The 22,568-nt window shown below is 40.2% G+C and overlaps 1 protein-coding gene across 1 annotated transcript in view; it reads right to left on the reverse strand.

The window, feature by feature from the left end:
• The window catches only part of cep72 (centrosomal protein 72), a 171,502-nt gene that overhangs the window by 37,000 nt on the left and 111,934 nt on the right, over nt 1-22,568 (reverse strand). The window contains exons 7-8 of the mRNA XM_073024631.1: nt 18,532-18,623; nt 11,753-11,807 (exon numbers count right to left, since the gene is read on the reverse strand). Of these exons, the coding sequence (XP_072880732.1) occupies nt 11,753-11,807; nt 18,532-18,623 (147 nt within the window). The remainder of the gene's footprint in view (nt 1-11,752; nt 11,808-18,531; nt 18,624-22,568) is intronic.

The following is a 22,568-nucleotide window of genomic DNA, read 5'->3' on the forward strand; positions in this document are numbered from 1 at the left end:
CAACAGTCTCAGGCAATATCCCAGTGAATCTCCACTGTAACCTCTCCAGAACAATCACTCATTTCTATATCACTGCGACCAAAGTTACACAATATTCCAGTTGTGGCCTCACCAGTGTTTCATAAAGCAGCATGATCATTTCCATGCAACACACACAAAATGCTGGTGGAACACAGTAGGCCAGGCAGCATCTATAAGGAGAAGCAGTGTTGACGTTTCGGGCCGAGACCCTTCGTCAGGACGAAGAGGTAACTGAGCTGTGAGTGGAACTGGTCAAGGCAGGTACAACTGTAATGTTTAGGTACGTGGAATGGAGGGGCTTGGAGGGTTATGGTTGGAATGCGGGCAACTGGGACTAGCAGGGAGGATGCATTGACTGGTTTGGCCAAAGGGCTTGTTTCCATGCTGTATTCCTCTATGACTCCAATCTATCTATCCTTGAGGGATCTTTGGATGTACATGGAGGTCCCTCTGTTTCTCAATAATTCTACTCCCTGTCAAAATCCTGCAGAAATTTTCTATGCCAGTCTTGGTTTTTCTGGGCTGGCTTGCTGACTCCACAATTTAGGGCAAAAGTTGAGTTCTCCTTCATATTATCTAACTTCTCTATTTCAAAACCTTTTCTTATATTGATTTTCTGTTCTGTTTAAATTAATTTTTTTTTGTCTTTCCAAGTCTCTTGGATAATATGATTGATTGTTCTCTTGTGCCTTCTCTTTATTTGCTTCTCTTTGCTCCTTAATGTTTGGTATGATTGTGACCTCAAACACCATATTATGCATCATTAAGGACCTTCATTGCAATTAACTAACTCTCCCGAATCTCAACTTCTTTATCAGTTAGTTTTGGGAGATTTATCCCATTTATCCTTGCACTTTTAGACATTAAGCTGGCTGGGTCATGTTCGTAAATACTACATTAAACTATCCACAGTTAATAATTCTGTGAAATGGAAGTTAATTGAATATTAAAGAATTACCCAAATCAATTAGTTTCAGTGAAACAACAATCAATATATATTTCGAAATTATTTCATTCTAGTGATATATCTGAAGCAGGAATTATTACAAATTGAGTAGTTTCCTTTCAAAGCAGAAGGCCACTTCCCATGAACAGATTTCACTATAATCATAAAATTGTGTCATGGTTTAACAACTAACTCTGCCCCAACTATGTTACATAATTCACAGGGCCTAAGACCTAACACATTCTCGTGGCGTTCTTGAATATCATGTCAATAAACTAATATGCATTAAATTAATGCTACATCATCATATTTATTTACAGGCTAATCACGGATCAGAAAAATAGCACAAGAGTAAAATAAAAGACAGCGCTCAGAATTGAAATAGGAAAAATTCACCAATAGCCAAAATTTATTAATGCTTTGTTGGTGCAGTGATTGGAAGAGGATAAGAGAAATAAATCTGAGCTTCTGATTTTCTATCATAATTCACTGCCAGTGATACCAAGGTAAGATCCCCTAACTGCCTTGACTGACCACTTTACCCACCCATATATGTACACTGGATCTCTTCCCCAGATATCATAGGGGGAATACATTAGTTCACCTAGATCATTTACTTCTCTTATCTCTATTACTGGAAGATGTGACTAACAGTGAGCCTAGATTTTACTTCAGATTTGTTGGTCCATCTGGCTGTAAATATTAATATTAATATGTTTTTGGAAGTTGCTTAATTGTATGAGTTATAGTTATTTGCTTTTACAATGCTGAACAGTGCTCCTTATTTTTGTTTCTGTCAAAATCTATAATAGCATTAAGAAAAAAAGGCAAAGACATGAATATAGAAAAAAAGATGTTTATGGTCATTGAAGGTCAATCATTCCAGCTCCAAGAGATCACTGCAGGAATTCTTCATATTATTGCCATGGATTCATCTATACTAAGCTGCTTCAACTATGAACTTCATTAGAAGTAAAAATGTTCGCTGATGATTATGCAATGTTAAATTCTAGTTACACTTCTTGGCAAATGAAATAATCCACACCCACATGCAAAAACAGCATGACAACTTTGAAGCATGAGCTGATGAGTGGCAAGTGCCAGGCAACAATCATCTCCAACATAAAGTCTAACCACCTTCCTTTAATATGCAACAGCAGTACAATTATTAATACTCCCATCACAAAATCTTCAGTGGCCAGAATTTTAAATGACGAACTATACGAGTGTGGTTTTCAAGAGCTAATTACAGACAGGATACCTTTGTTTTGTAACTCAGCACACGATGTCCAAAGCCTATGCTGAATTATGTCGATTGTTGTTTTGAGCTGCTATCACAGAGGTATCTGGAGAGCATTCCACAAGCCTCCTAACTTAGGCCTTGTAGCTGGCGGAAACTACTAGTCTGGTAATTAGAAGTCTGGGCAATTAACATGGATCCTTGACTTTGAATCTAACCATGGCAGCAAGAAAATATATCAATGTACATTTGTACTTAATTATTTAATGGGTAATATCAGTGATAGTGATTCAAAAAATTACTGGCCGGCTTAAAAATTCACTTATCTCCTTTGAGCGTAGAAATCTGCTGTCCTTACCTAGTCTAGCACCATGTGTTTGACTCTAAAGTGCCTTCTAATCTGGTGCAATGCTGGATGAATGATAACTGACAATGATGTTCTTATCACATAAATAAGCAAAAACTTTCATCTAATGGAGAAATCTAAAGTCTCATGTCTAGAGGTTAAAAACAGATAGGGTACTGCCAAAAATTATTTGTTCATATATTCATGTATATCCTTATGACTGTACTCAATACAAACAGGTGACATGAAAAAATGGCACGGTAAGTTAACCGTGAGATTCCTGTAGGTATTCAGATTCTGGGCACTGTGTACAGCTGATCTAGAAGGTACACTAAGTTAACCGTGAGATACCTGTAGGTATTCAGATTCTGGGCACTGTGTACAGCTGATCTAGAAGGTACGCTAAGTTAACCGTGAGATACCTGTAGGTATTCAGATTCTGGGCACTGTGTACAGCTGATCTAGAAGGTACGCTAAGTTAACCGTGAGATACCTGTTGGTATTCAGATTCTGGGCACTGTGTACAGCTGATCTAGAAGGTTAGGTCCCATGGAGTGCAGGGGGAGCTGGTTAGGTGGTTTCAAAATCATCTTGGAAAGTGGTGGGTGAAGATTGTTTCTCAGAATGGAAGCCTGTGACGAGCGGTATGCCTCACCAGTTGGCTGTTACTTGCTATTTATATGAATGATTTGGATGTGAATGCACAAGACTCCATCCTTATGTTTCTAACAACACTAAATTAGGAGGTGTATAATGTTTAGACTTGAGCTGTGATAAGCTCTACAGCCAAGCAGTCCTGGACAAGCTCAAACTGGGAATCTGTGAGCTGATTACTGAAGATTCAATGCTGTGTGATGGCACAATACCACCCTTCAATTTGCTGACGACTAAGAATAGACAAACTAGGTAATAACTGGCTATTTTAAGTTTAAACATAATAACCCAAGAAGCAGGATTCGGAGTAGACTAAATGCCTCCTCAAACCTACTGTGCTATATAAGACAGTGGCAAATCCAGTTTGTTCTCAACACCAACTTCCTAATCTTTTTTCATTCCCCTTTACGTCCTTATGATTCAAAAGTAGATTAATCAACTATTTTTTGTTAGCAGGACAAAAAAAAACGGCGATTTTCTACATTGCTGTGATTCTTTTTTACAGCTGATTAGAACACCAGTTGGTATTACAGTTCTTTTAATTGCTTGTGAAGCAATCTGGGATGGCTGGAGGCAGTGGAAATCTGCTGTCATTTTCAAATACTATTTGGGATCTTGTAGTTCAGCAAAAAAAAAGCAGTTGAGTCTCAGCTTAAAGCCTAAAGCACATCAACAAAGTTTTAGCCCAGTATTTGAATCTGCAGTGGGGCTTGTCATATTTAACCTTATGCTAGTCTGAGTCTGTTAGTTACATTTGCAATTTTATCCTTCACCTCCATTACTTTTTTATATATTTCAATTTTATACAAACTATGACTACTTGTTCCAAGATGTTTAACATTGTTTTTAATCACTCTAACTTATTTCCAATGATAGATGTCTTCAGTCAGGTTATTGCTTTCTAATTACACTCATGTAGTGGATAAACCCATGGTTTGATACTGGCCTGTGCTGTTCGATTTATGAAATAAAATTTCATGTGACAAGTGTGATTTATATTCACTTATTTGTTTGACAACTTCATTTTGCTTTGATTTTTATGATATAAATTGAAATAGACACTATGAATGTGTGCCTGTTCCTGTTGACTCCCTGCTGAAGAAATACTAATGTTATTATTGTTTCCTCTGCACACCAGATAAATGATAATACACTTTCATGTATCTAAGCATAACAGGTGCAAATTACAATACAATTAGTATAATCAATGCAATATTTAAGGAAATTACAGACAATATGAGCTGATTTCATGAATAATATAGTTTGGCAATAGATTCTGGGACTACAGTTTCCTGTTTTCTCACCCAATGAGAACTGACAAAATAGGTGGAAATTTGAAATTAAAAACCTGGGATTATTTTTCAGCATTACTGTATATGATTATAACACTAATCACATGAAGATATTAAAATATTGTAGATTCACTGAATCATATTTGGATGAGGTAAAATGAGAATAGCACATTAAGTTATTGTTGTCACCTTGTATAATGAAAAAGATATTTCAGTAGAAAACAACAGCAGCAAGTCTTTCTGTGCATTTAATTAAGAAAATGCCACCAAATGGGTTTACAGAAGTAACTGGAAAGGTTACAAAATAGAAAGATAAAAGAATATTTAATGCACAATTATAAAATGTGATTAAAAATTTGGTGACAAAGATGACGTTCGTCAGCCAACAGTTGGAGAGGAAGATGGAGATCCGGAGAATGGATTGATCTCCATAGACCAAAAATGAGTATGTGCCAAAAGCAGGTGGAATACCAAAGGCAGTGGAAGAGGAACAAAAGCCATGAAGAAGCTTTATTACTAAGATGAGCTCCAGATAGGGAAGGATCAATCAATAAATAAAATTCTCATGTAGGAATAAGATACCAATGCAAGTCTAAAAGTAAGGAAGTGGCAAGTGAGAAAGACATAATATGGCAGAGTTAGGCAACTGAGTTTTAAACAACCTAAATATTTCATAAGAGGCTAAGAAGGCAGAAGGTGGTGAAGAATTTTAATCCAGAAATCAAAACATTTCAATTCAGGTGGGAGCTTTGGATCAGCAAGACATTAAAGCTTTGCACAAGTTGGTTCAACTTGTTGAACACTTGTTAATAGTTACGGTTACGATCCCTCAACCCACCTGGGTTGCAGGGGTGCTGTACAGGTGAATTGCCTCCATCTCTCACAGTTGTAGTGAGCGAGCCACTCTGGTCCACTCTGCAATGTTGTCTATCCATTTCTTCCTCTGTCTGTCCTATTTTCTTCTCCCCTGCACCGTTCCCTGAAGAATGGTCTTTGAAAGTCCACTCGATCTTATTATGTGGCCACACCATCTTACTTTCCTCTTCTTTACTGTGGACAGCAGACATTTGTTGTGTCTCATGTGCTGGATGATCCTTCTTTCTACTCTTTGTTTGAAACATGGTCTGTATAGGAGATGATGAGCAGCCTTCTGAAGCATCTCATTTCTACTGCATGGATTTTCTTTTGCAGTGGTCAAAGTCCACGATTTGCATGCTTACAAGAGCATGCAGGAGTTTCAACTTGGATTTGAGAATGATGTTATTGTCTCTGGAGATCGGTTTTAGTTTAGCCAGTGTTGCTGTTGTTTGGGTTGTCCTTGCAAGGCCTTCGGGCTTTGACCCTTCTTGATTGATGATGACACCAAGATACTTGAACTATTTGACAGTCTCTAGTTCTTATCCACTGACTGGTTTTTGTCATGATTGGCTCTTCACTGTTTCTCATCAGCTTGGTTTTCTCTGCGATGATCATGCCATATCTGTTAGATGTATTGTCCAGACGGTTCACAAGGCAGGCCAATTCATCCTCATTTCCTGCCAACCCATCAAAGTTATCGGTGAACCTGAGTTTGGTTATGATCTGTCCTCTGATGCTGACTGTGTCAATATGGTCTTCTAGGCATCTGACATTACTTGCTCCAGGAAAATGTTGAACAGTATGGGTTAAAGGAGGCAGTCTTGTCAGACTCCAATTGATGTGTGGAACTGTGCCTTGAACAAGTACTGCACTGCTAGCTTTGGTGTAGAGGTGTTTGATGCTTTGGATCAGCTTCTGGTCCATGTTGTATTTCTTCATTGTGGCCCAGAGTGCATCATGCCACACCCTACTGAAAACCTTCTTGAAATCTATGAACATGTGGAAGATGTCCTATTGATGTTGTTTGTATTTCTCACACAGGGCTCAGAGCTTGAATGTCTGTTCTGTTGTACTTCTTCCACTTCTAAATCCAGCAGCTCTTCTGCGATTATTTCTTCTGCCTGTGGTTTCAGTCTGTTCAAGATTACTTTCAATGTCATTTTGCTTGCATGGCCGATAACTTATGGTACTATCATTCTGACATTGCTGTTAAATGGCCTTTCTTGGGGAGAATGATGATGAGTGATTTGTCCAGGGTATTGGCCATTCCCTGCTCTGCCAGATTTTGTTGCAGATATTGGTGAGGATGTCTATCACAGTCTCTCCCTCATGTTTTATCAAGTCAGCCGGGATGTTGTCTATTCCTGCAGCTTTCCCATTCTTCAGCGATCTTATGGCTGCTTCTGCTTCTTCCCACAGCATTGTAAAGTCATTGCTGTCAATGAGTCCTGGCTTGCGAGTACGCTGGGGTCTCCTTGGTTCTGATAGTTGTAAGAGTCTGAACAAAACTCAGTCCATCTGTCAAGAATGTCTTCATCTTCTGTGAAACATTTTCCTTCTGTCTGGAATGGTGCTGACTTGTGACTGTCTCTGTTTAGTGAGGTCGTTCACAATTTGAAATGTTTGTCTGTTATCATTCTTGTTCAGACTATCTTCTATCTCTATACACTGTCTCTCAATCCATTCTTCTTTGGCCGTGATCATGTTTTCCCTGTACACGACAGCTCCTGTTATTGTGTTCTTGGTTTCCTTCAAATCTCCCCTAGTGGGACACATTACCACGATCTCCTCTATTACCCAGGGTTGGGTTTACCAGCAGTGTTTTCCAAGCATCCCATTGGCTGTTTCTCTCATCACTTCATTGAACTTACCTGTCAATGCTTTAGCATTTTTGTCAAGCATCAGCAGTGGTGGAAACTTACTGCAATGGAGGGGTCATTCAGTCTGTCCAAGTTCAGTTTCATTCTGATGTGCCTGGGCTTCTTGACTTTCTTCAGCCTGATTTTCAAGTTCTTCATCACCAGGTCATGGTCACTTCCAATATCAGCAACTAGGGACATCCTTGTTGTGACTCTCTTGATCTTAGACTGGAACCGGTTCTGGTTCCATTTTTCTTGTGGTGAAACTAGATAGGTACATTTTGACGTGAGTTTTGTGGATGATATCAGCAGGGGGTAAGGACTGATCAACATTACCAACAGTCCTGCACCCAATGATGTTTACTGCCTTCTCTTCTATCAATGCCTCATTTTAAAATTCTCATCTTTGTATTCCAAGCATTCCTTGGATCCTTTCACTGCCATTCCTTGTAGTGTCTTTTGGGCCAGCCACTTTTCTCACCCCTCTCTCTACTCCTTTAAATAACTCCTTATAATTAACCACCTTGACTTAGCTTTCGGTTGTCAGACTTAATGAGCTGCTGCTACAAAAGGGTATCAGCTAAGTCCTGGGCTGCAGCCAACTAATGTTTAGTGGCAGGCAAGATCAATATGTGTGGAGATGCACAAGCTGGGCACGTGTCATTCTTTTTGGTAGTGTGAAGAATGGGTGAATGAGGGCTTTTATTGATGGGGATCCAGTGAGTAAATAACTTAAAAAGGGCCCTACTTCTGTTCCCAGCACTTATCTAGAACCCACATATGAATGCCCTTTAATATCTGCAGAATGGTGCCAAAACACCTGTATGGATTATGAGTGAGCAACAACACAAGAAAGGATTAACATATGAGGAGCTCTGAGCCTGTACTCGCTGGAGTTTAGAAGAATGAGGGGTGATCATAATGAAACCTATCAAATATTGAAAAGCCTAGATAGAGTTGACATGTAGAGGATATTTCCCAGAGTGGGGGAGCCTAGGACCAGGGGCACAGCCTCAGCGTAGAGGGATGTCCATTTCAAACAGAGATGAGGAGAAATTTCTTTAGCCAGAGAGTGGAGACCAAGTCATTGGGTATATTTAAAGCGGAAGTTGATAGGTTCTTGATTAGTCAGGGCATCAAAGGTTACAGGGAGAAGACAGCAGCAAGCCTGGAGGGCTTGTCTACAGAGGCCATATGGGTGGAGCTGAGGAACGGGAAAGGTGTGACCACACTAATAGGGTTGTATTATAGACCACCCAATAGTCAGAGAGAATTGGAAGGGCAAATCTGTAGAGAGATAGCTGACCGATGTAAGAAACATAAAGTTGTAATAGTAGGGGATTTTAACTTTCCACATATTCACTGGGACTCCCACACTGTGAAAGGGCTAGATGGCTTGGAGTTTGTCAAATGTGTTCAGGAAGGTTTTATAAATCAATATATAGAGTTACCAATGAAAGAGGATGCAATACTTGATCTCAGATAGGTCAGGTGACAGAACATTTTGGGTCCAGTGACCATAATGTCATTAGTTTCAAGTTGATTATGGATAAGGATAGATCTGGTCCTCGAGTTGAAGTTCTAAATTGGAGAAGGGCCAATTTTGTGGAAATGAGAAAGGATAGGAAGAGGAAGAGTGGATTGGGATAAGTTGTTTTCTGGCAAGTATGTGTTCAGTAAGTGGAAGGCCTTCAAAGGCGAAATTTTGAGAGTGCAGAGTTTGCATGTTCCTGCCAGGATTAAAGGCAAAGTTAACAGGCATAGGGAACCTTGGTTTTCAAGGGATATTGGCAATCTGGTTAAGAAAAAGAGAGGTGTAGAGCAGGTATAGGCAACAAGGAACAAATGAGGTACTTGAAGAGTATAGAAAATGTAAGAAAATACTAAAGAAGGAAATCAGGAAGGCAAAAAGACATGAGGTTGCTTTGGCAGATAATGTCAAGGTAAACCCGATTAAGAGTAAAAGGATAGTAAGGGACAAAATTGGTCCCCTAGAAGATCAGTGTGGTGGTCTAAGTGTGGAGCCTCACAAGATGGCGGAGATCTTAAACAAATTATTTGCATCAGTATTTACGCAGGAAACTGGCATGGAAGGAAGGGAAACAAGCAGTAGTGTCTTGGAACATATAGAGATTAAAGAGGAGGTGCTTGTGCCTTACAGCGAATAAAGGTAGATAAATCCCCCAGGCCTGACATGATATTTTCTAGGACCTTGAGAGAGACAAGTGTAGAAATTGCAGGGGCCCTGGCAGAAATACTTAAAATGTCCTTAGCCACGGGTGTGGTGCCAGAGGATTGGAGGGTAGCTCATGTTGTTCTGTTGTTTAAAAAAGGCTCCAAAAGTAAACCAGGTAATTACAAGCCGGTGAGCCTGACATCAGTTGTAGGTAAATTAATGGAAGGTGTTCTGACAGATAGGATGTACAAATATTTGGACAGCCAAAGGCTGATTAAGAATAGTCAGCATGGCTTTGTGTGTGGTAGATTGTGTTTAATGAATCTTGTAGAGTTTTTCGAGGAGGTTACCAAGAAAGTAGATGAAGGAAAGGCTGTGGATGTTGTACACATGGACTTTAGTAAGACGTTTGACAAGGTCCCACATGGGAGGTTAGTTCAGAAGGTTCAGACACTAGGTATCCATGGAGAAGTTGTAAACTGGATTCGAAATTGGCTGTGTGGGAGAAGACAGAGAGTGGTAGTGGATGATTGCTTCTCAGACTGGAGGCCTGTGACTAGTGGTGTGCCTCAGGGATCTGTGCTGGGACCATTGTTGTTTGTTGTCTATATCAATGATCTAGATGATAATGTGGTAAATTGGATCAGCAAGTTTGCTGATGACACTAAGATTGGAGGCGTTGTGGACAGTGAGGAAGGCTTTCAAAGCTTGCAGAGAGATCTGGACCAACTGGAAAAATGGGCCAGAAAATGGCAGATGGAATTTAATGCAGACAAGTATGAGGTGTTGCATTTTGAAAGGACAAATCAAGGTAGGACATACATAGTAAATGGTAGGGCACTGAGGAGTGCAGAGGAACAAAGGGATCTGGGAGTTCAGATACATAACTCCCTGAAAGTGGCGTCACAGGTAGATAGGGTTGTAAAGAAGGCTTTTGGCATCCTGGCATTCATAAATCAAAGTACTGAGTATAGGAGTTTGGATGTTATGGTGAGGTTGAATTTGGAGTACTGTATGCAGTTCAGTCACCTAACTATAGGAAGGATATCAGTAAGACTGAAAGAGTGCAGAGAAGATTTACTAGGATGTTTCCGGGTCTTCAGGAGTTGAGTTACAGGGAAAGATTGAACAGGTTAGGACTTTATTCCTTGGAGCATAGAAGAATGAGGGGGGATTTGATAGAGGTTTACAAAATGATGAGAGGTATAGACAGAGTAAGAGCGAGTAGGCCCTTTCCACTTAGATTAGGAGAGATAAATACCAGAGGTCATGGTTTTAGGGAAAAGGTGAAAGGTTTATGGGGAACATTGGGGGAACTTCTTCACTCAGAGAGTGGTGGGAGTCTGACGTGGTAAATGCGGGCTCACTCTTAAGTTTTAAGAATAAATTGGATAAATACGTGGATGGGAGAGGTCTGGAGGGTTATGGACCGGGTGCAGGTCAAAGGGACTAGCGGAATAAAATTTCGGCACAGACTAGAAGGGCTGAATGGCCTGTTTTCTGTGCTGTAGTGTTCTATGGTTCTAATGGGGTTGGGAGGGAAAATAAATCAGCCATGATGGAATGGCAGAACAGACTTGTTGAGCCATATGGTCTAATTCTATTCCTATGTCTTATGGTCTAATTTTGTTTAGAAATTAACATTGCTGTAACGTAATTTCCAAACATGCACCACAGTAGAAATAATTTAATTCAATATGAGTCCCTATAGAATGTGACTCAGATGTGCAATCATGATTTGCAATGGTAACTGTCCATTTATGTTGACAGTCAGCATTGAAAAACACTTTATACTTTAAAATCACTTTATACAACAGAAATACCAACTTTCATACACATGATACTGAAAGGGTTAGTGTAAAATAGCTGAATTTCTAGACAAATGCAACAAAATCACATTAATCATTGAATAGCTAACTTGTTGGAAGTTTGTCAAAAACAGTATTATGAGAGAAGGAGTTGGCTACTGGAATGGGGTTGATGGGAGAGAGGAAATAGAAACCGAGAATAACATTGAATAATGGACTACAGCTGGACCATTTGGGAGAATAAGTCAGTAACAAGGAGTATGGATAATATGAAGACATGGAAATCTCAGCAAAAGACAATGCATGCAGAATATCAATCAACAGGGTTGGAGAAATTCAGACAGTTTTGGAGGTAAGGATGAGATTAATCAAATGGCAGACCAAGGATACAGTTAACTTTGAAGGAAGGCACAACATCACCAAAGGCACTAAGTAAACAGAATGGGGAACCCCAGTTATTACCAATATGTCAGATTCAATACTGTCATTTCATTAGTCCTACTGGATTGCTCAGCAGCATTAGCAAAATATACATGAAATAAAATTAATTACCTTCACTCAGTGCTTGACATTCTACAGAGTTTTTCCTTTGTGAATTCATGACACCCTAAAAGGAATTAAAAATCGTAACAGGATTATTCACAGGAACAGGGAAAAAGAAGTTAACTCAAAAGTGATCTCTCAGTCCATTGAAACTGTGTATACTGTGCACACTTTGTTGTACTGCAATTCCTAAAGTAAGCTATTTTAAGCAGAATGGTCAAAATGAAATTACTGTGGAATTAAGCAGGACAATTAACCTTACAAAACACACTCCAAACTTGCTGCGTTCACAGATAACAATTCATTATCAGGTAAAAAGAGAGATATGCATTGGCAGATGAAGAACAATTTGGTAATTTCACTTTAATATAAGAGAGGGGGAGAAAAACTATCACATTTTAATTTTATATATAATGAAGCTAGTCAGATGACAGATCTCTTGGTTGGTGAGCACTTCAGAGATAGTGGCCACAACTCCCTGACCTTTAGCATAGCAATGGACAAGGTTAGGAGCAGACAAAGGAGAGTATATATTTAATCAGAATAGGCTAATTACATTGATAATAAGCAGGAACATAATTTGGGAGCAGATGCTCTCAGGGAAATACACAGAAGTTGTGGAGGTTATTTAGAGAGCACTTGCATGGGGTTCTGGATAGGTTTGTCCCATTGAGACAGGGAAAGGATGAAGAAGAAAATTAATTTTATTTGTTACATGTACAAACCCCATTTCCAGAAAAGTTGGGATATTTTCCAAAATGCAATAAAAACAAAAATCTGTGACATATTAATTCACGTGAACCTTTATTTAACTGACAAAAGTACAAAGAAAAGATTTTCAATAGTTTTACTGACCAACTTAATTGTATTTTGTAAATATACACAAATTTAGAATTTGATGGCTGCAACACATTCAACAAAAGTTGGGACAGAGGCATGTTTACCATTGTGTTACATCACCTTTCCTTTTAATAACACTTTTTAATCGTTTTGGAACTAAGGATACTAATTGTAGTAGATTTGCAATTGGAAATTTTGTCCATTCTTGCTTGATATAAGACTTCAGCTGCTCAACAGTCTGTGGTCTCCGTTGTCTGATTCTCCTCTTCATGATGCGCCATACATTTTCAATAGGAGATAGATCTGGACTGGCAGCAGGTCAGTCAAGCACACACACTCTGTGTCTACAAAGCCACGCTGTTGTAGCCCGTGCAGAATGTGGTCTGGCATTGTCCTGCTGAAATAAGCATGGATGTCCCGGGAAGAGATGTCGCCTTGATGGCAACATATGTCTCTCTAAAATCCTAATATACACCTCCAAGTCAATGGTACCTTCACATACATGCAACTCACCCATGCCGTGGGCACTGATGCACCCCCATACCATCACAGATGCTGGCTTTTGCACCTTTCGCTGATAACAATCAGGATGGTCATTTTCATCTTTGACACGGAGAACTCGACGCCCGTTTTTTTCCGAAAACTAGCTGAAATGTGGACTCATCTGACCACAGCACACGGTTCCACAGTCTTTCGGTCCATCTGAGATGAGCTCGGGCCCAGAGAACTCGCCGGTGTTTCTGCATAGAGTTGATGTATGGCTTCCTCCTTGCGTAATACAGTTTCAAGTTGCATTTCTGGATGCAGCGATGGACTGTGTTAAGTGACAATGGTTTTCTGAAGTACTCCCGAGCCCAGGTGGCTATAATTGTCACAGTAGCATGACGGTTTCTTAGGCAGTGCCGCCTGAAGGCTCGAAGATCACGCGCATTCAACAGTGGTTTCCGACCTTGTCCTTTACACACTGAGATGTCTCTGAATTCTCTGAATCTTTTCACAATATTATGTACTGTAGATGTTGAAAGACCTAAGTTCTCTGCAATCTTGTGTTGGGAAATGTTCCTTTTGAACTGACTAACAACTCTCTCACGAATTGTGGCACAAAGGGGTGAGCCATGACCCATCCTTGCTTGCAAAGACTGAGCCTTTGATGGACGCTACTTTTATACCCAGTCATGATACCTCACCTGCTACCAATTAGCCTGCTTAATGTGGAGTCTTCCAAACCGGTGATACTTGAATATTCTGTGCACTTTTCAATCTTATTTTAACTCTGTCCCAACTTTTGTTGAGTGTGTTGCAGCCATCAAATTCTAAATTTGTGTATATTTACAAAATACAATTAAGTTGGTCAGTAAAACTATTGAAAATCTTTTCTTTGTACTTTTGTCAGTTAAATAAAGGTTCACGTGAATTAACATATCACTGATTTTTGTTTTTATTGCATTTTGGAAAGTATCCCAACTTTTCTGGAAATGGGGTTTGTACATTGAAACATCAAAATATACAGTAAAATGCATTGTTTGCATCACAAATGTACTCTGGGCAGGCCACATGTGTCTCCATGCTTCAAGCACCAACAAGCAAGCCCACAGCTTACTAACCCTAAACCTGTATGTTTTTGGAATATGGGAGGAAACTAGAGCACTTGGAGGAAACACACAGTCATGGGAAGAACATACGAACTTCTTACAGACAGCAGCAGGAATGGAACCCCAATCACTGGTGTTGTAAAGCACTATGCTAACTGCTTTGCTACTGTGCTGCCCCTTTGACCATGGCAGGCTGAAGGAACCATGATTGACAAAACAGGTGGAACATTTAGTCAAGTGGAAAATGGATACATACTTAAGGTTTAGGAAGCAAAAACCAGGCAAGGTTCTTGAGAGTTATAAGGCACCTAGGAAGGATCTTAAGAAGGGATTTAGGAGAACTAGAAGGGGACATGAGAAGTCCTTGACAAGTAGAATTAGGGAAAACCCAAGGCATTCTACCCTGACGAGAGTAAGAATAGGACTGCTCTAGGACAAAGGGTGTAACATGTGCCTGGAGTTGGAGGAGGTAAGGGAGATTTTCAGTGAATACTTTGCTTCAGTGTTCACTAGTGAGAGGGACCTTGCTGAATATGAGATCATTGTAGAACAGGCTAATATGCTCAGACACATTTGAGGTTAAGAAAGAGGTAGTACTGGAGTTTTTGATATGTAAGCCCCAGGCCAGGCAGCTTGTACCCCAGGTTACTGTAGGAAGTAAGGGTGTTGACAACGATTTCTGAATTCTCACTGGCCACAGAAGTAGTATCAAAAGATTGGAGGATGGCAAATGTTGTTCCTTTGCTCAAGGAAAGTAATAGGGATAATCCTTGGACTTATAGACAAATGAATATTAAGTCAGTGGTTGACAAACTAATTAAGAACATTAATTAGTTAAGGATTAACAATCACTTACAGAAGCACAGAGTTTTTAGGGATTCTCAGCATAGCTTTCTGAAGGGTAATTCATGCTTCATGAGCCTGATTGACTTTTTTTTGGGAAGTGACAAAACAAATTGATGACAACAGAGCTGTGGACATGGTGTATGTAGATTTTAGTAAGGCATTTCACTAGGTTCCCCATGGAAGGCCTATCCAGAATGTCATAGGCATGGGATCCATGGAAATTTGGCAGCATGGATTTGGGATTGGCCAGCTCACAGAAAGCAGAGGTTAGCAGTAGATAGAGTGTATTCTGCCTGTAAGTCAATGATGAGTGGTGTTTGGCAGAGATCTGTTCTGAGATCCTTGTTCTTTGTGATTTTTATAAATGACTTGGACGAGGAAATGAAGGGTGGGTTTATAAGTTTGCAGGTGACTTGAAAGTTGATGGTGTTGTGAATAGTGTAGAAGGCTGTTGTAAGTTATATAGGACATAGACAGGATGTATTGCTGGGTTGAGAAGGTAGAGCAAAACATAATTGTACAGGCCCTTCAGCCCACAATATTGTGCTGATTGTTAGGATCAATCTAACCCTTCCTTCCTCCATAGCCTCCATTTTATTTTCATCTATGTGCCTATCTAAGAATTTCTTCAAAGTCCCTATGTGTCTGCCTCAATCATCCCCTGGGTAGTGCATTCCAGGCACCATCACTCTCTGTGTGAAAATAAACCTAATCTGACATCTCCATACTTTCCTCAAAATCACCTAAAAATTATGTCCCCTCATAATCACCATTTCTGACCTGGGATAAAGTCTCTGACGGTCCATTCTATCTTTGTTTCTTGTATAACTCTATTAAATCACCTCTTACCCTTCTTTGCTGCAAAGAGAATAGCCCGTGCTCAATTAACTAGACACGCTCTCTAATCCGGGCAGCATCTTGTTATATGTCTTCCACATCCCTCCTAAAGCTTTCACATTCTGATGACCAGAATGGAACACAATAGTCCAAGTGTAGTCTAACCTGTGCTGTACAGAGCTGCAACATTATATTGTGTTTTGAACTTAATCCAAAACACCATACCCCATGCTAATCATGCGAGTGAGACTAGGCAATGCAGTTCAGTTCAGAAAAGTTTGATATGATACACTTCAGAAAGTTGAACTTGATGGCAAAGTACAAGGTTAATAGCAGGATTCTTAGCAGTCTGAAGAAACAGAGGGACCTTGGGGTTTACATCCTATCAAGCAGATAAGGTGTGTAGCATGTTGCCCTTTATGAGCCAAGGGACTGAGTTTAAGAGCCACCAGGTGATGTTGCAGTTGCAAAACTCTGGTTTGATCACACTTGGGAGTATTGTATTCAGTTCTGGTTGCCTCATTAGAGAAAGGATGTTGTAACTTTAAAGAAGACGCAGAGGAGATTTACCAGAATGCTGCCTGGATTAGAGAGCACATTTTATGAGGAAAAGTTGAGTAAGCTAGTGCTTTTCTGTTTGGAGCAAAGGAGGCTGAGAAGCCATTTGATTTAGTTGTGTAAGATGATAAGTGGCATAGATTGTGTAGACAGCCAGCAACTACTTCCCAAGCTGGCAACAGAGGACATCTTTACAATGTTAGTGTTGGAAAGTACAGGGGGATATCAGTGATAGAATATTTTTTTAAAACATAGAGAGTGGTAATTGCCTGGAATGAACTGCCAGGGGTAATGGTAGAGGCAGATATATTAAGGACATTTAAGAGATCCTTAGATTGGCACATAGATGAATGAAAAATGGGCTAGGTAAGAGGGAAGGATTATATTGATCATGAAGTAGGTTAAAAGGTCGTCACAATATCATGGGCCAAAGGGCTGAAACTGTGCTGCAGTGTTCTATATTCTGTACCCTTTCTTCTAAATTTTGGCCTTTCAATTTTAATTAAGATTCAGTAGTGTTTCACTTACAGGTCCTCCCCAGGTTATGAACCTGAGTTATGGGTACCCTGAACATACAAACAACCACTTGGGAGACCAATCTGATGGATGAGAGTAGACCTACTAGCTGTTGTAAATTCATAGGGACAGGGCAATTCCATACTACTTCTCTATCCATTCTGAGCCACCAAATTAGGGGCTGGGTATAGCCAAGCAGAGCTGGGAGCACTGGGTCAGTAAGTCTGACTGGTGACTGCTCTTCCCAGTGCCACTCACTCTCCTGTTACGAATGGTTCTATGAATAATTTCTGACTTTTGAACAGTTCAGGCTCTGAACAGTTCTCAGGAGCAGAACCCTGTTGTAAACTGGGGATGGTCCCTAATTTCTAATCTTATGAATCCCGTCCCCTGAATCAGCAGATAGTTAAATGGAAATTTGTGGCTCCTGAAGACTCTTAAATCAGTTTGAAATTCCACCAAGAAACCAAAATAATGGTGATATTGTTTGGATGTTCATTGTAGCCAACAATTTTTGCTGCTGGGATATAAAGAACTCTTATCACTAAGAAATCTGCTGCTTGTAATTGTGTGAGAGGTAAGTTTGATCAAAACTGGTCCCTACTACAGAATAATGAGAACATTTTTACTTTTTAATACATGATAATTTAGATTCTGTTGTTACCTATAAAAACAAAGTTAGTATTTAAGCAGAAAGGTAGATTTTAAGAGGAGGTATTATGTGTGTAGGTATGTAGGACTCGATTAGTCTCGATAGACCATGGATTTGCACCTTGGAAAGTTTCCAAGGCGCAAGCCTGGGCAAGGTTTTTTTTATGGGAGACTGGCAGTTGCCCAAGCTGCAAGTCTCCCCTCTCCACACCACCAGTGTTGTCCAAGGGAAGGGCATTAAGACCCATACAGCTTGGCACCGGTGTCGTTGCAGAGCAATGTGTGGTTAAGTGCCCTGCTCAAGGACACACACGCAGCCTCAGCCAAGTCGGTCAAACTAGCAACCTTCAGATAACTAGACAAACGCCTTAACCACTTGGCCACACACCAACATGAAGGTATAATAAAGGCCAGACAACAAGAAAAAATAGAAATTTAAATATTTTTGTGTTGATCTGATGTCTACTTTCTATAAATTAATTTGATGGTAATAAGGCTGTTCCAAAATTCATGCTTTGTGATGGTTCTTCTATTGACTTAGTGCTAAATATAATGCATGCCCTCATTGAGTTAGTTGATTAGTTATAGAAATGACTCTGGGAGAAGACAAGTCTGGAGAGCCTTTATTCGAGCAGCATTTTCTGTACGAACTAATATATGACAATAACAACAAAAAGCTGATAATTTTCTAGACCTGCCAGAAGGGAGAAGTTAAAATAAAAGGACATTTAAATAAGTGTCTATTGGAAACAAAGCCAAGATGAAAGACAAATCCTTTGTAAATTTGTCAGTTTTTATTTTGGTTAATCAGAAAACTACCTCTGCAATTAGCTCTTGTGAAATGTTCTTACTACATAAAGATATACTCTGAATGTTACTGAATATTAATAATATATCATACACCAAAACAGTACTTTTTTTTCCGTTAGTAAGGACTGGTCTTTAAACCTTGGGAATGGTGACTGGCCAGGACTTGGTTGCTTGTGAGGTATTTCTTGCTGCGGATTCTTGGATTCTTGCATTGTCAATCTCATGAAGACCTTTGGGGAAAAGATGAACAGCTATTATTAAACCACTGATCTAGAGCAAGATAACTGCTAGGGTAATTTTTTTTAAAGTATGAATCTGCTCCACAGTGTCAATACCAGTGCTATAGATGTGCAAAATCAAACTTGCATTGAAGAATTCAGATTGAGAATAAATTATTCCTGTATGTATTATACTCAATCCTGGAATCTAAAATCAATATTAAAAGATCTGGGTCACAAAAAACATTGACTAAAAGAGCTCAATAGAGCAAAATGCTAAAAATACAACACAATAATCAACACAGGTGTTAATCTTATTGTTTTTCAGTGGGATTAAAAAGTTCAGCACATGCACAATGATCCAGCTAATAAAAATGAATTTGCTGTTAATTTAAGAAAAATAAAGTTGTAAATTTACCAATTACTGACAAGACAAACTATATGTATTATAATAAGAGACCACTATGTTAATGCTTCAAGACATGTCTAAATATTTAGTAGTTTAAAATCATAGTCAGTTCTGTGAAGTGCATCCAAACTCTATTAGACAACTGAAACTTGTTTTGCCTATTTTGCAACAGATCCTCAAATGACCTATTTCTTCTTTTGCTTATTAACACTATCAGGAATTACCTCCCTAAAGATCTCTATCTCTCCCTTGCATTTCTTAATATATCTCTTGATATGTCATGTGGCAAATTTTATCGATTAACAACAGTAAAGCATTTGGAGATTGTTTATTTTGTACTGATATTTAAATGTAATCTTTAGCTGTTCTGAAATGACTGTGTGATAATTCTAATCATAGTGCAATTTTAACTGCAAAGCTTTAAATGAGCATTTTAATCAGAGAATAAGTGGACCAAGTGATTTCAGCATACTGTCAGCATTGCTGTCAAACTAATTTAAGCTTTTTGAAGTAATAGGAAAGCAAGATAGATATGTAGTCTATTAAGTAACTAGTAAAGCACTGATTTTAGGGATTAATGATCTACCTCAGCACACTAGGCTCTACATAGCTATAGGGAAGTCTGGGTTCACAGGGGTCATGCTGGGCTTATGGAAGTTACTGTTTTATCATAATCAGCAAAATAAATGCAGGACAAGAACCTGAACTGTATAAGTTATTTTAATAAATTTGCTACAGCTAGCATACTATTCAAAATTAAAACTTATTAAACAGTTTGAGTTAGACAGTCATCTATCATTCATGATTCACATTTTCAGGCTGACTTGAAAGAAGAAGACTCAGTTGAAAAGTACATTATCTGATGTGATTAGCTGCATCACTGTGCAGGGTGATTTTGTAACTAAATTTCTATTCTGGCAAGAACTCACCAAGCCTACAAGGATCTCCTGCAGGTCACACTATGAACCTTGTATATGTCTAATGGCACATTTCTCATGCCACTGACAAATGCAAATTCAGATTTTGATTCTATACTCAAATTGATTCTCTGTTACTGTTACATTCAAAATTCAAATCAGAAACACTGCGGAGAACAAACTCAAACATGTAATACCCAGAGGAATAAGACATTGAATGAGAGAATAAAAAGAACTTTATATAGAAGCACAACTTACCTAAACCAGGGCAAAAACCAAGGTTGTGTTAGTATGTCAAAATTAAGACCATAAGACCATAATATATAGGAGCAGAGGTAGGCCATTTGGCCCATCAAGTCTGCTCCACCATTCAACCAGGGCTGATCTAATTCTTCCAGTCAACCCCACTCTCCTGCCTTCTCCCCATACCCTTTGATGCCCTGGCTAAACAAGAACCTATCTATCTCTGCCTTAAATGCACCGTGTGACTGGGCCTCCACAGCCAGCACAACAACAAATTCCATAGATTTACCACCCTTTGATTAAAGTAATTTCTCTGCATCTCTGTTCTAAATGGACGTCTTTCAATCCTGAAGTCGTGAACTCTTGTCGTGGACTCCCCTACCATGGGAAATAACTTTGCTACATCTAATCTGTTCAGGCCTTTTAACATTCAGAATGTTTCTACGAGATCCCCCGTCATTCTTCTGAACTTCAGAGAATACAGCCCAAGAGCTGCCAGATGTTCCTCATATGGTAACCTTTTCATTCTTGGAATCATTCTCGTGGATCTTCTCTGAACCCTCTCCAATGTCAGTATATCCTTTCTAAAATAAGGAGCCCAAAACTGTGCACAATACTTTAAATGTGGCCTCGTAAGTGCCTTACAGAGCCTCAATATCACATCTCTGCTCTTATATTCTATACCTCTAGAAAAGAATGCCAACTTTGCATTCACCTTCTTCACCACCGATTCAACCTGGAGGTTAACCTTTAGGGTATCCCGCACAAAAACTCCCAAGTCCCTTTGCATCTCTGCATTTTGAATTCTCCCCCATCTAAAGAATAGTCTCACAACAACACACACAAAATGCTGGTGGAACACAGCAGGCCAGGCAGCATCTATAAGGAGAAGCACTGTTGACGTTTCGGGCCGAAACCCTTCGTCAGGACTAACCGAAAGGAAAGATAGTAAGAGATTTGAAAGTAGTGGGGAGAGGGGGAAATGCGAAATGATAGGAGAAGACTGGAGGGGGTGGGATGAAGCTAAGAGCTGGAAAGGTGATTGGCGAAAGTGATACAGAGCTGGAGAAGGGAGAGGATCATGGGACGGGAGGCCTCGGGAGAAAGAAGGGGGGGGGGGGAGCACCAGAGGGAGATGGAGAACAGGCAAACAACTATATATGTCAGGGATGGGTTAAGAAGGGGAGGAGGGGCATTAACGGAAGTTAGAGAAGTCAATGTTCATGCCATCAGGTTGGAGGCTACCCAGCCGGTATATAAGGTGTTGTTCCTCCAACCTGAGTTTGGATTCATTTTGACAGTAGAGGAGGCCATGGATAGACATATCAGAATGGGAATGGGACGTGGAATTAAAATGTGTGGCCACTGGGAGATCCTGCTTTTTCTGGCGGACCGAGCATAGGTGTTCAGCGAAACAGTCTCCCAGTCTGTGTTGGGTCTCACCAATACATAAAAGGCCACACCGGGAGCACCGGACACAGTATACCGCACCAGCCGACTCACAGATGAAGTGTCGCCTCACCTGGAAGGACTGTCTGGGGCCCTGAATGGTGGTGAGGGAGGAAGTGTAAAGGCAGGTGTAGCACTTGTTCCGTTTACAAGGATAAGTGCCAGGAGGGAGATCGGTGGGAAGGGATGGGGGGGACGAGTGGACAAGGGAGTCTCGTAGCGAGCGATCCCTGCGAAAAGCAGAAAGGGGGGTGGAGGGAAAAATGTGTTTGGTAGTGGGATCCCGTTGGAGGTGGTGGAAGTTACGGAGAATTATACGTTGGACCTGGAAGCTGGTGGGATGGTAGGTAAGGACAAGGGGAACCCTATCCTGAGTGGGGTGGCGGGTGGATGGGGTGAGGGCAGATGTGCGGGAAATGGGAGAGATGCGTTTAAGAGCAGAGTTGATGGTGTACAAAGGAAAGCCCCTTTGTTTAAAAAAGGAAGACATCTCCTTCGTCCTGGAATGAAAAGCCTCATCCTGAGAGCAGATGCAGCAGAGACGGAGGAATTGTGAGAAGGGGATAGTCTTTTTGTAAGAGACAGGGTGGGAAGAGGAATAGTCCAGGTAGCTGTGAGAGTCTGTAGGCTTATAGTAGATATCAGTAGATAGGCCGTCTCCAGAGATGGAGACAGAAAGATCAAGAAAGGGGAGGGAGGTGTCAGAAATGGACCAGGTAAATTTGAGGGCAGGGTGAAAGTTGGAGGCAAAGTTAATGAAGTCAACGAGCTCAGCATGCGTGCAAGAGGCAGCGCCAATGCAGTCGTCAATGTAGCGAAGGAAAAGAGGGGGATGGATACCGGTATAGACTTGGAACATGGACTGTTCCACAAAGCCAACAAAAAGGCAGGCATAACTGGGACCCATATGGGTGCCCATGGCTACACCCTTGGTTTGGA

Source organism: Hemitrygon akajei, chromosome 20 (assembly GCF_048418815.1).
Source record: "Hemitrygon akajei chromosome 20, sHemAka1.3, whole genome shotgun sequence".
Classification (NCBI taxonomy): Eukaryota; Metazoa; Chordata; class Chondrichthyes; order Myliobatiformes; family Dasyatidae; genus Hemitrygon; species Hemitrygon akajei.